The 11,995-nt window shown below is 45.2% G+C and overlaps 1 protein-coding gene across 1 annotated transcript in view; it reads right to left on the reverse strand.

The window, feature by feature from the left end:
• Positions 1-431: 431 nt before the first annotated feature.
• XDH (xanthine dehydrogenase) overlaps positions 432-11,995 on the reverse strand; it is a 63,708-nt gene continuing 52,144 nt past the window's right edge. Inside the window, exons 28-36 of the mRNA XM_080939316.1 lie at positions 11,316-11,411; positions 10,714-10,842; positions 10,032-10,106; positions 8,742-8,794; positions 6,596-6,710; positions 5,743-5,808; positions 4,169-4,357; positions 2,600-2,773; positions 432-980 (exon numbers count right to left, since the gene is read on the reverse strand). Of these exons, the coding sequence (XP_080795442.1) occupies positions 930-980; positions 2,600-2,773; positions 4,169-4,357; positions 5,743-5,808; positions 6,596-6,710; positions 8,742-8,794; positions 10,032-10,106; positions 10,714-10,842; positions 11,316-11,411 (948 nt within the window). The 3' untranslated portion in view covers positions 432-929. The remainder of the gene's footprint in view (positions 981-2,599; positions 2,774-4,168; positions 4,358-5,742; positions 5,809-6,595; positions 6,711-8,741; positions 8,795-10,031; positions 10,107-10,713; positions 10,843-11,315; positions 11,412-11,995) is intronic.

An 11,995-nucleotide genomic window follows, 5' to 3' on the forward strand; every position in this document is an offset into this window, starting at 1 on the left:
TTGATCGCTGCAGCTCCCTTATGTAACTGGAGTTTTCGGGTCATGTATTTATAGACTCTGAGCAGGGGAAGATCTCAGTGATTATTGTTGTCTATCTCTTTCATTTCCCCACAAATGCATCACAGGAAGAGAAGGCATTTGAAGGGAACGCATTTGAAGTCAAACTCGGGCTTTCCCCTCTGGCTGATATTGATTTTAGTGTCACAACTTCTAGGTGAAAATTATTCTAAGGGAAATTCTTAGACAGACAGACAGACAGACAGACAGATAGACACACACACACACACACACACACACACACACACACACACACACACACACACGACAGAGAGGAGATCCAGAATGCTGTAGGCACTTAATGATTGGATTGGTTGGAGTTTTGCACCAGAGAATAATCTAACCATAATAGCTCAACAATACTGGAACTGACCTCGATTGCATTTCATTTTTTATTGTCTTCCACGATGCAAAAGTAGTTGGGGGTTTTAATCCCTCTTTGCTGTCTTACTGGAAATGATGAGTGTGAATCTGAGGTCACAACATGGCACTTGGTGGCTTGACAGAAGCCTCTGAGCAAGGCATGCAGATCTAGAGGAGCTTTGGCTTAAGCTTCAGGGAGTATGAGAGAATTTTGGTTACACAGGTCATTCTGTGAGTAGGAACATAACACAAATACTTCCTAAACTCATTTCAAACATGGACCAAGATGGACTCAAAATTATCCAAGATGCTCATTTGCCACTTAGGCCAACAGCTCCCTGTTTGCTTATTGCTTCATTTGCAACTCTTATTTGGATCAAAATTGTCCACTTTCTTGAAAATGCCATCCTGCTGAGTCCCATGCGGTATGTGGAGATCTGGATACTTCAGGATGCACTCGTGGCTCCAAGGAATCCCCACTGTAGTACAAAACATTGCTGGGGACCTCTTCAGACCCTCACAGACCAGGGTTTACAGTTGTCTGATGTTCCAGTGATACACTAGGAAGAAATGAAAGAATTCTCACTGCTGTGGTTTCACTCTGTTATCTCTCACATTCTGTCTCATAAACATCACACTATGCCAAGACCAAATCCCCATGTGACAGTCTCAGCTATGGGGGACACCCCCACAATGGACCCCTTAATTTCCTTGTTCTTCCTTTATTTTAACTGAGCATTTCCCATGTAGCAGCCAGACTAGTGGTTCCTGTACACATGGTACCCATGGTCCTTAGAAAGCACAACTTATGAGGAATCAGCTGATGTAAGCCCCCCCGCCCCGGAGGGGGGTAATTACTGGAGTACTGTTATAGAGAAAAGATTCTCTGTTCTAGGTTGGAGGATCTTCAGGTCTCTTTAAATGATCTGAGTTTTGCATCTCATTCCTTGTGAAAAGCCAACTTTGCAACCTGCCCATAGGCCCACATTGCTCGGTAACCGTCAGCAATGGTATGGTGATGGGCTCTGGGTCACTGGAATGGAGGAGCCCCACTATGGTCCCTTCACTGCATACGACATACTCTCCAGTTCTCACCTCTGAGCTAAAGCTGTCAGCAGGCACAGAAATGGCCTACCTGGGAATCTACCTGTCTCCTTCACTCTTAGCATAGAGGTGTGGGCAGCAGATTCTCCTGCAATGAGGAATCTCCTATCCATTCCTTATGCATGTCATGTTGGGGGTCAATAAGTGCTCACTTTACCTGTAAACCCATAGCTACTGTACCACACAATGTAGGCTAGGCTATCACTGAGATCCCCTGAAGCAAAAGGTGCTCCTAGCAGACTCTCCTTTCTCCTGGCATCATCCGCTAAGAGTAAAACAGAGGGACTTCCCACAGGGATTCTGAGAACCACAGAATCTCTCCTACTGCAGTTCTCAGCCTGTGGGTCACGACTCCTTAGGGGGCTACATATTGGATATCCTGCATATCAGAAGTTCTGTATATCAGATGTTTACAGTACAAGTCACAACAGTAGCAAAGTTACAGTAGTAATGAAAACAATTTTACAGTTGGGAGTCAGCACAACTGTATTAAAATGGTGTGGTGTTATGAAGGTTGAGGACCACTGCTCTGCCATATGCCCCTTCAGGGTGGGAGTCAGTCACTACATAATTTGGCCATCTTGTTTCCCCCAAAGACTGCAAAGTCCTTGAGTGTACCTATGTCCCCAGTATCAGGAGGGCAAATGGTAATGTTGAAAGAAACATCATTAATCAAACATACTATTTCCTTTCCCTTCCCACTCCCCAGTGCCTCACATGGTATTTTTAACAGAGGAGTCACCCGATGACAGTGACAAGCAGCAGAGACTGGGCTGTTCTGCAGACTTATCCATTACCTGAAGCCAGCTGGAAAACGATCAAATTTCCCAATAACAAGCAGCTGTATGTTCATCATCCCTCCCTCCAAGAAAGAAGCCCATGTGCGAGAGGCAAGGTCAAAGGGTGGATGGTTCATTATTTGAGTGCAAGTTCAACTCAGCGTCACACGTGGCTCAGGGCAGGCAATCCTTGACCCAAGGCTGACATTTCTCCTCCCTACAGTACCTTCCGCTCAAGTCTGCCAGCTAAGGCCTGTCCACCCCCGGTAGAGTAGGTATTTGTTAAAGTATCCTACCAGGGTGGTGAACTGGTCCACACAAGCGTTTCGGATCTTCTCCGGAGTGGCGGGGCTGTTTAGCTGGAAAAGTTTTGCGTTACTATCACGGTGCTGAGCCCGAGCTGCGCGAATGGCATCTTTGATGGCAAAGAAGATAGAAGAAGCCAGGAAAAGAGGTGGCTCCCCAACAGCCTGGATGGACAGAACATGGAGTAGAGAATCAATCAGAGTGGCTCCAGACTTCACATTCTCACACAGGCCCAGGGGCCAGGCTATGAACCCTGCACAGAGGTTCAGGTGATGTCCATGAATGCCTCCACCCAGCACCAATAAAGCCACAGCAGATCAGCTAAAAGGAGGTAGCCAAAACTAATAAAGGCCCGAGAAAGTATTTCTTAAATGGCTGATCTTCATAAGATTCGTTTTAGCTCATATTATGTAATTTCCTCTGACAATACCATAAAATGCACATTAAGTAATTATATGATTATCTTTGAACGTTATATTAAATAATCATTTTTATTACTGAGCCATGGTTTGGCTATGAAGCCCTGCCTGGCCTTGGTACTCACTGTGTAACCCAGGTTGCCCTTGAACTTCTAGAAATTGTCCTATCTCAGCCTCTGAAGTACCAGGATTATTGGTGTGCACCACCGTGCCTGGCTACTGTTTTATAGATCAAAAACTTGGCATGAGTTTTAGCCTCTCCCTCAGTTACTGGCCCAGGGGAATGGTCTATCAGCAACCTTGACAGCATTGCTAAATATGCACTGTAATTACACATACACATGCGGATCTGAGATTACAGGCACCTCCTGATAGAGGCTGACTTTTCTACCCTGTGAGGCATAAGTAGAAGACCACCTGTCTCAGAATCACCGAGGGCGCTTATCAAAATTTATGTTTTGAGACTCTGCCTCCTTAAACTACAAACCTAAAATTTCTAAGGGTATGATCCCTAGAGATACATTTTCCTCATCAGGCCAGTGACACCAACACATGGTACTTTGTAAGAATCCATGACCAAGGTCACAGTGTGTTCCAGACCCTATCCACCCTCAGCGGCATAGTGAACCATGACACAGCAAATATTTCATCAGATGCAAGTCATGGTTTTCCTTCCTCAGAGACACAGGGCTACACTGATGAGGTAGGTGGATGCTTAACCATGGTCTGTGCTTTTTATGGACAAAAATAAAGGAATCTCTCTGCGCACAATTCCCCAGGCTTATTAGTACAGTTTTAGGGTTGAATCCCAACAGCTAGAGGGATGACAGAATATATTGGAAGATGCTCCCTCCTCTGTAGTGAATTTGCACATTCTCACAAGAACAGGGAGACACTGTATACAGTCATCTCTGAGGATCAAGGACCATGATGTATGACAGAGCAGCACAGATCAAACTTTGATCCTACAGGAGTCAGCTTCAGTCAATATGACCAAGATGTGTTCTTCTCTGCCCAATTCCTTCAGTTCTTCTTTTGGAGGGATCCCTTGCAGACCCACCAGGCAGGTGACTGAAACTCCTTACCACCCACAGTGGTCTCCCATTCTGGAGGTCAGAGGGTAGCACATAGCCACAGTACCTTCGATGCATATATGGCCCTCTTGTTGGGGCAGTCCCGGAGCAAGGATACTTTGAACTCAGTGGGGATGCTGCCAAATGCAGGGATCTTGTAGGTACTGGGGCCACGAGTATGCAGGCTCCCCTCAGGGGAGTAGTGCAGCTCCTCCATAGTGAAGAGACCAAGGCCCTGGACAAATGCCCCTTCTACCTGCAGGACAGAAGGCAACCATGGTTACCACCTACCCTCCAGTCCTCAGGACAGATACTGATGACAATGACTGTAAAACTGGACCTATAGTGGGGCCTTCAAATTCCTGCCTGGCTCTTGCCACAGTACCAAGGCATGTCAATGATACTGGCATGTCATTGTGCAGATGGAGACTTGTCTGCACCTCACCCCCGGTGATCCAACACCCGGAAACAAGCTCATAGGAGGTATTTCTGCAGTAGTCAATCCTGTGAAATTTACCTCCAGCCTTGTTGGGTCCCCACTCCCACCTGTCTTCTGGGAGGAAGTGTTCCCACTATGGCTTACAGATTTAGGGCATCCTATACACTATACTGGTCCCCATCTGCTCCCGCATCCCTGTTCAGAAGAGTGATATGTGGCACTGCTAAGGTTGAACACAAGGGGGCACTGTCGATAATCTTTGTAACCATAGTGCTTGATGCAATGCCTGCCTAACAGAGGGCATTCTCCAAGCAGATCGTGTGTGTGTGTGTGTGTGTGTGTGTGTGTGTGTGTGTGTGTGTGTGTGTGTGTGTGTGTGTGTGTGTGTGTGTGTGTGTGAGTGTGTGTGTGTGTGTGTTGACTAAAGAGTAGACTAGCCTTTTATATATTTTTTAGAAATGTGCTCATATTTTCTATCAGAAATATCTCAAATTGGAATTACCCCTCTTGTCTTCTCCAGCTTGACCTATTAATCCTATATTTTCCAAAAATGGTTTTCATTTGGAAATTCTTTTCCTACTCATGGATGAGCTCAAGCCTTTTGGCGGATCCCTCCATCACTCCAGTCTTGATACTATTTACTTCCTAGAAAGGAATTTATCTAATGTGCTGGCTCAGTGGCCAATGGGGAGGCAGCCATTTCTTCTGACCTCTGACCCTGCTGCCCAGGAATCAGTACTAGTCTCTATTCCCCTTCCTTATTGTGCTCATTCCCAGGTGTTCAAACGCTCTCTCTACTCCTCCTCTCCCTCTACCCCTCCCCTCTCTCCCTCTACCCCTTCTCTCTTACTTCCTCCCCGTTTGTCCCCTGTGTGTTGTGTGTGTATGTATGCATATGCATGTATATATGTGTGTATGAGTGTGTGTGTGTGTTACATGTGAGAATCCACTGTTTCCTCATGTACCATACTGGTGTCTGGGGCATGTGACTTCCCTTTCCAGGTTAATCTATCTTTATTTGTTTTCTGCTTTGAGAGTGGGATGGCCATCTCTTACTTGGAATGGTTTGTGAAGTACTATTCTCTGCCTTACTTAAAAATGATGACATGCTGTGTAGCTGGTGACCTTCAGGAAGCAGAGTGGGAGTGGGCACACTGCTGGCCTATTTATCCTGTTACCCCCTGTTCTCCCATAGACCTTACTTGTCCAATATCAATGGCAGGATTCAAGCTGGAACCAACATCCATGACGATATCTGTACGGAGATTCTGTGGATAGAAAATAGTTGGAGAAGAACAGAATACCTGAAACCCCACAGTGTTTTATGATAACTCTTGGATTGTAAATCCCAATCAACAACACTTCAAGCCCTGAGCAGGCTGACACAGGGGTTCCCAGCACACCCAGACTCTGGCACTTGAGATCTTAGCAGCTAAGGAAAAGGCAGGTCGGAGCTGATCTCAGCACACACCTGCACATGAGTGGTAAGAAAAGGTCTCCAGGGACTGGGGCTTTGAACCTGAGTCTGAGCAGATCTGTGAGAAAGCAGTCAACAAAGTATATTGTGGCTGAATCCAAAGCACCCTGTTTTACAGAGCCCATGAGGTAATAGCCACATTATTAAACAGCCTGAGTCTGGGGTGTAAGTTGACTGGTAGACCACTGGCCTTGTGTGCACGAGGCCCTGGATTTCCTCTCCCAAATAAGAAAAAGCTAAAAATAAATGATTGAAAAAATACAGGAAGAAGATATCTGTGCCTCATAAAAATTCTCTTCAGTTTAAACTTCAGTGTGCAGATGTCATCATTTATGGAGAACAGTCCCACACAGTCCTACATGGTAGCTCTCACTCCAGAAACAGCCAAAGGGCTGAGGCAGAAACTGTGAGGCTCCCAGTCTAAGGTATGTGCCTGCTGGCCTTTATGGAGCAGTCCTCTGCCTCTGATGTAAGGCTTCTTTCCTAACCAGAGAGCAGGCCTGGGCCAGTCATTCAGACTGCAGTTCAATTGTTGGTCTTCTCTTCTCTCTTAGGCTAACATGCTGCAAATGTCTTACCTTATGATCCCCTGTTAAGCAGTCAATTTCTACTTCAGAGCAAGCTACCCCATAACTGAAATAGTGGAAGGGATTCCCAGAGTTTGTCTCAAAGCTGTAGCCAAGGTTGGGTGTCCTGGGAGAGAAAAAATAAAAAGGTTTACGTGTGTTACACACACCCACCCCTATCTGTACACGTTTTGCCCTGTAAATCTGCAAGTCCTAAAGGTCTTACTTTTTCACTCCACCTTCCTCTTCCAAATCCCACACATTTCAAATGCTCTGACATTTTCATGAAAATGAAATATTGCAGAGAATTCTGCTTATGTTTCGTTTTGCCAAAGCCCACGGTATGAGCATTCTGTACACCTGGCTGTATTTAACAGAGACCTGTTGCTTTCTTCAAGGTGCTGACAACAGCGACAGAGATGCTTAGACTTGGGGAGGGTGTGCAGGTCACTCCCTGAAAGAGTGAGTGAGTGACCCAGAATCCCCGGTCCCCAGCAATGAGGCTCTGAAGGGGACAGTACTGACTGTTCTCACAAGGTTCTTTCTCAGGCGAAAGGTCTCATGCCAACCTGGGTACATCCCAAGCAGCCCCTCCCCATCTCCTGGCCCCTTTGGAACTTCAACAAGTGATCTGAGGAAAACGTTATTAAGAAAGACAAATGTTACATTGTGTGTGTTCCTCTTCAGAGTCTGCTTGCCCTGTACAATTGTCATAATGTATGACCGTATAGACCTGTACTCACACTTAACAGAGGTTAAAGTATGGCATCCCTACGTAATTATATATTGTACACACATTCACTATATAATGTATATTTATGTGACTCTATATAACACATATGTATAATACATATATACATATAAAATATGCTACATAGAAATAATGTGACCTGATATGACCAGAACTCACCTTCAAACAAAACTAACACAGGCTGAGGGACAAGGCTTAATCCAGGAGAAACTTCACTGTTTTTGACCTCTGACTTCATCTTGTTTATCTAGGGAATTGTGGTGGTTTGAATACCTTTGTCTCCCATAGACTCGTGTGCTTGAATGTGTGTGCATAGGAAATGACACTATTAGGAGGTGTGTGTGTGTATGTGTGTGTGTGTGTGTGTGTGTGTGTGTGTGTGTGTGTCATGACAACCACATATTCGTTCAAGACACTTTAAAGACAAACTTGAAAAGCTTTAAGTTGAATTTCCCAGAAACATGGTGATGGCTAATTTTAATAGTCCACTCAATACTATCTGGAATCACGTAGATTGGAGTCTTAAGGAGGGACTGTTTAGATTTGTCTGGCCTGTGGACATATCCATGCAGGATTTTCTTGGTTTGGTTAACTGGAGTGGAGAAACCATCCTAAATGTGAGCATCCTCATGGGCTGGGTCTGTGAGGGAGGGAGGGAGGTGAGCTGAGTGTAAGCATGCATGCTTCATCTCTGCTCCTGGCCAGATGTGCTGTGACTGTGTCGCTCAAGCTCCTGCTACTGCTATACTAGGTTATAAACGATGGATTATAACCTAGAATTATGAGCTAAACCCTTTCGCTAATACATTATTCTTGTCAGGGCATTTTATCATAGCAGTAGGACTGTAACTATAATTGTATCTTTTTATAACTCCAAATCTGAACAGGAGGGGTCTCTAGCTAATCACACAGTGACACCATTTTAAGACTACGGAATGTGCATGTTCCCTTCTATGCCTCGCTGCACTAATAGAGTTCCGCCATTCTCTGTATGTTGTGAGGAGATCGCAGACTAGATCCTCCTGTTCTCCCGAGGGAAAGGCACTAGGAAGAAATCCAGTGTTCTGCACAAAAAAACATGCAGGTTACCTAATTACCTATCACGGTGCAGCTCAGTGCTATGTGAGAATGAGGGACAGAGTTGACTTTTCTCTAGGAAACAGCACTCCCAAAGGTCTGGGACTGAAGTCTTCTAATACAGCGGCTCCTGTGTTTGTTCCTTTATACTTAGTTGGTAATGGTATAGAATGAAGCATCTTTAGCCTGAATGAAATCAGCGTGAGCCCCACTGACATAAAGAAGGTTCTAGGGTTGCTGTTTTTTTTTTTTTTTTTTTTCTGGCCATGGGATAACCAGTATTCAGAGCTGTCAGCACACGGGAATGGGCAGGAAGAAGATCATACTCACTTATAAAATCCAGCAGCAGACAAACTCACTGCACTGGTATAGGCATCCATGACCTGAGGAAGACAATGGCCATCAGGAAGGTGGCTGTGGTTTCTGAAGACCTGATCCACTACTAAGCTATGTTAGTCCCATACTGCAGATGAGAAAATTAAAGACTTGGAGAAAGCAGTTTTTGTCTTAGGATTATTCTAGGCACGTAACATAATACATGTATTGGTGACTGTGGGTTATTTATCTGTGTTTTCTGCTCACAATGGATCCTGGACTACATAGCCAATAGTACAGGGCAAAGGTCAGGTTGAGTGAAAGAAAATTATCAACAAAGGTGTTGTGAAAAATATTCTACTTGCCTGACAAACCTATGCACAAGCCACCAGAATTAAATGAGAGTCGAGCAGTCTTCATGCATATGAAACTCAAGGACAGGAGTGTGGAAAGGGAAGTTAAGATTAGACAAGGGTGTGGGAAAAGAGTACACATGACAGGGTAGCTTGTTTTCTCTGAATCTGACGAGATGGGTTGTACTACCATTTGGTTCATGTACAATCCCATTTTGTTACTTTTCTCCCCTGAATCTCTCGAGTGTGTATGTGTGTGTGTGTGTGTGTGTGTGTGTGTGTGTGTATGTGTGCTGTGCTGCTAGAACTTGAACCTGGGACCTTGCATATACCAGGTAACTGTTCAACACTAGCTATATTCCCATCCCTTCACTTCTTGAGACAGTGTCTTTCCACATAGCTCAGGCTGTCCTCTAATTCATAATCCCTCTGCCTCTACCTAGGATGACAGCCATGACCTCTGAGAATTCTTTCCATTCCAACATCTAGTCTAGAAAGAATCTGGACAACCAGGCTCATTCTTACTAGGAGTTTTTTGTTCTACCACTCCTAGCATCTAATGGGACATCTAAATTTCTCATGGATGACATTTCAGTTGCCCCAGACTGGGACGTTGGGTAAGAGGAGGGACTACCAGGAAGGCCCTCAGAGACACAGAGTTTTAAGAAGACATACCTCATTGGGCCTGCTGACATATGTGAGGATCCATACTCGAGTAAGCCAAGCCATCATATGGAGGTGCTTAAGACAGACGACCCATCCTTTAAGACTTGGGGAGGCCAGGGCTCTAATCTCCATAAGCATGAACTTGCTCCAGCCATGTGACTCAGACAGAGCTCACCATCCACATGTAGATCAGCATCTCATGTATGTGTTGGGTAGGGACAGAAGCCCTGCTGTAGCTAATGTACTACTCCTGTTCAAGAAGCAGCTTGGACCAGCTCAGACTTACCCAGTCCTCCCAGGAGCCTTCTGGATTCTTCTTCTTGAAGGGTTCCAGTCTATTCAGTATGGTCTTACATGCTTCCTGGAGGAAACCCACCAGACACCAGACATATCAGTGCTCTGCCCTCTCTACCATGTGACACCCAAGCCACCTGCACAGCTCAATGGCCTGCAGTGCTACCTCCAAGCAATGCAGATGACACTCACAGAAGGCCACCGTTGGTTCTAGAGAGCCCTCCTAACACCATGCCTAGGCCGACAGAGGGGAAACTTCTGATGGACCCCCATGGAGGTAGCTTCTTCTAGCATGCTCCTTGTTTGAGGATATTTTTCATGTGAGAAAGAAGCAAGGAGCTGAGATCCAGCTGACTCCATAGTCAAATATCAATTTTAATCCACTATCTGTGGTTGGCCAATTCCAGCCTTGGGTAGTATTCCTTCCCAGAAGCCACTGCTTTCATTCTAATCCCCCTCTCACTCTGGACCCAACTCTCCTGGCTTTGCTAGACATGATGAGGCTGGAGTTTCTCTATTGCTGGCCACATGGAGGAAGAGCATCCTCCTTGGTAGCAGAATGAAGTCATGACCACAGCCAGGGATACTATTACAGACCATCAAGGGGACCTCTGGAGACCCCCAACCCAGAGCCCATCCCCAGCTACTCAGGCCCCCCTAGGCTCCTCACTTACATAAACAGCCTGGCCATTGATGTCGGCACTGGCAGAGGCAGCCGTGGGAGAGGTGTTGGGAACAGTGTTAGTGCTAGTCTCACTTATATGGATCTTGGAGGTGGGGATTTTCAGAGCTCTGCTGGCCACCTGCAACAAAGGAGACATCACTCTCTGGGAAGGAGGTTATCATGAAACCTGGCTGCCCTCTTCCCAGGGTGAAGTTTAGTTTTACTAACAAAGGCAAAACGAACAGACAACAATCAGGAACAACCTTGTAAGCTCTACTCTGTTGAGTCTGTAAAGTTCCCACACCTGGCTGAGTTTGAAGGAACACCTTTTACACAGTCTGGTTGGCTAAGACATATATAATCCCATTTTAAACAAATACTGGAATTTCTTTTTGGGTCTGGATAAATCTCAAGAGTGAGAGTGTGTAATGGACACATCCTAGGAGATTGTATAGTCAGTCCTTTAGTACAGATAAGAGGGGAGAAGACTTGTCCACAGCCATGTATAAATGTGCTCTCAGGCCTGTTACTTCTGGTACATCATACTACTCAGTTTCACCCAGCATCTTTCTGGACACCAGACATCCCCAGCATGGTCCTTAGGCTCCTCACCTGAACCATCTTGGTGTGAAGGCCTTGGCCCATCTCAGTACCGCCGTGTGTCAACAGCACCGAACCATCAGTGTACACGTGGACCAGAGCACCTCCCTAAGGAAGGAGAAGGCCAACCACAACATTTGGTAAATATTGCCTCAGCTCAAGCTTTGAAGCTGAAGATACAGAGTCCAGGAAGAAGAAAACCATCATGATGTAGTTTTTTGTTTGTTTGTTTGTTTGTTTGTTTGTTTTTGTTTTTTTAGAAAAAAAGACCCAAGCAAAAATTACAGTGTAAGCCTCATTGTTTAAGAAGTTCTTCAGGAGTTATAGAAATGCTTTCATCTCTCTGTGTATCTTGTCTTGGGAAGAAAGTAGGTCATTTCTCTTTGTTCCTACACTATACCTGTAGAAAGAAAATGAAGAAGCTGCGTGCCTGTGTATATACAGTCTTGTAACCACGAAGGGCAAGAACTAGAAGGTTAGCCCCAGATGCCCATACAACCACTCCTTCCCATACTACACTCATGGGCACATGCAACTTTCATTTTGTTTCAGAAGCATAGAGCCTCTTAGTCAAGCCTGTGACCAGCAATGAGAGAATCCTTTTATCCCAAAGAACAAAAACCAAAAAAAAAAAAAAAAAAAAAAAAAAAAAAAAATCAGTAATAGGATGGTGTCCAAGTCTGGAGGATATG

This window comes from Micromys minutus, assembly GCF_963924665.1.
Source record: "Micromys minutus genome assembly, chromosome: 1".
Classification (NCBI taxonomy): domain Eukaryota; kingdom Metazoa; phylum Chordata; class Mammalia; order Rodentia; family Muridae; genus Micromys; species Micromys minutus.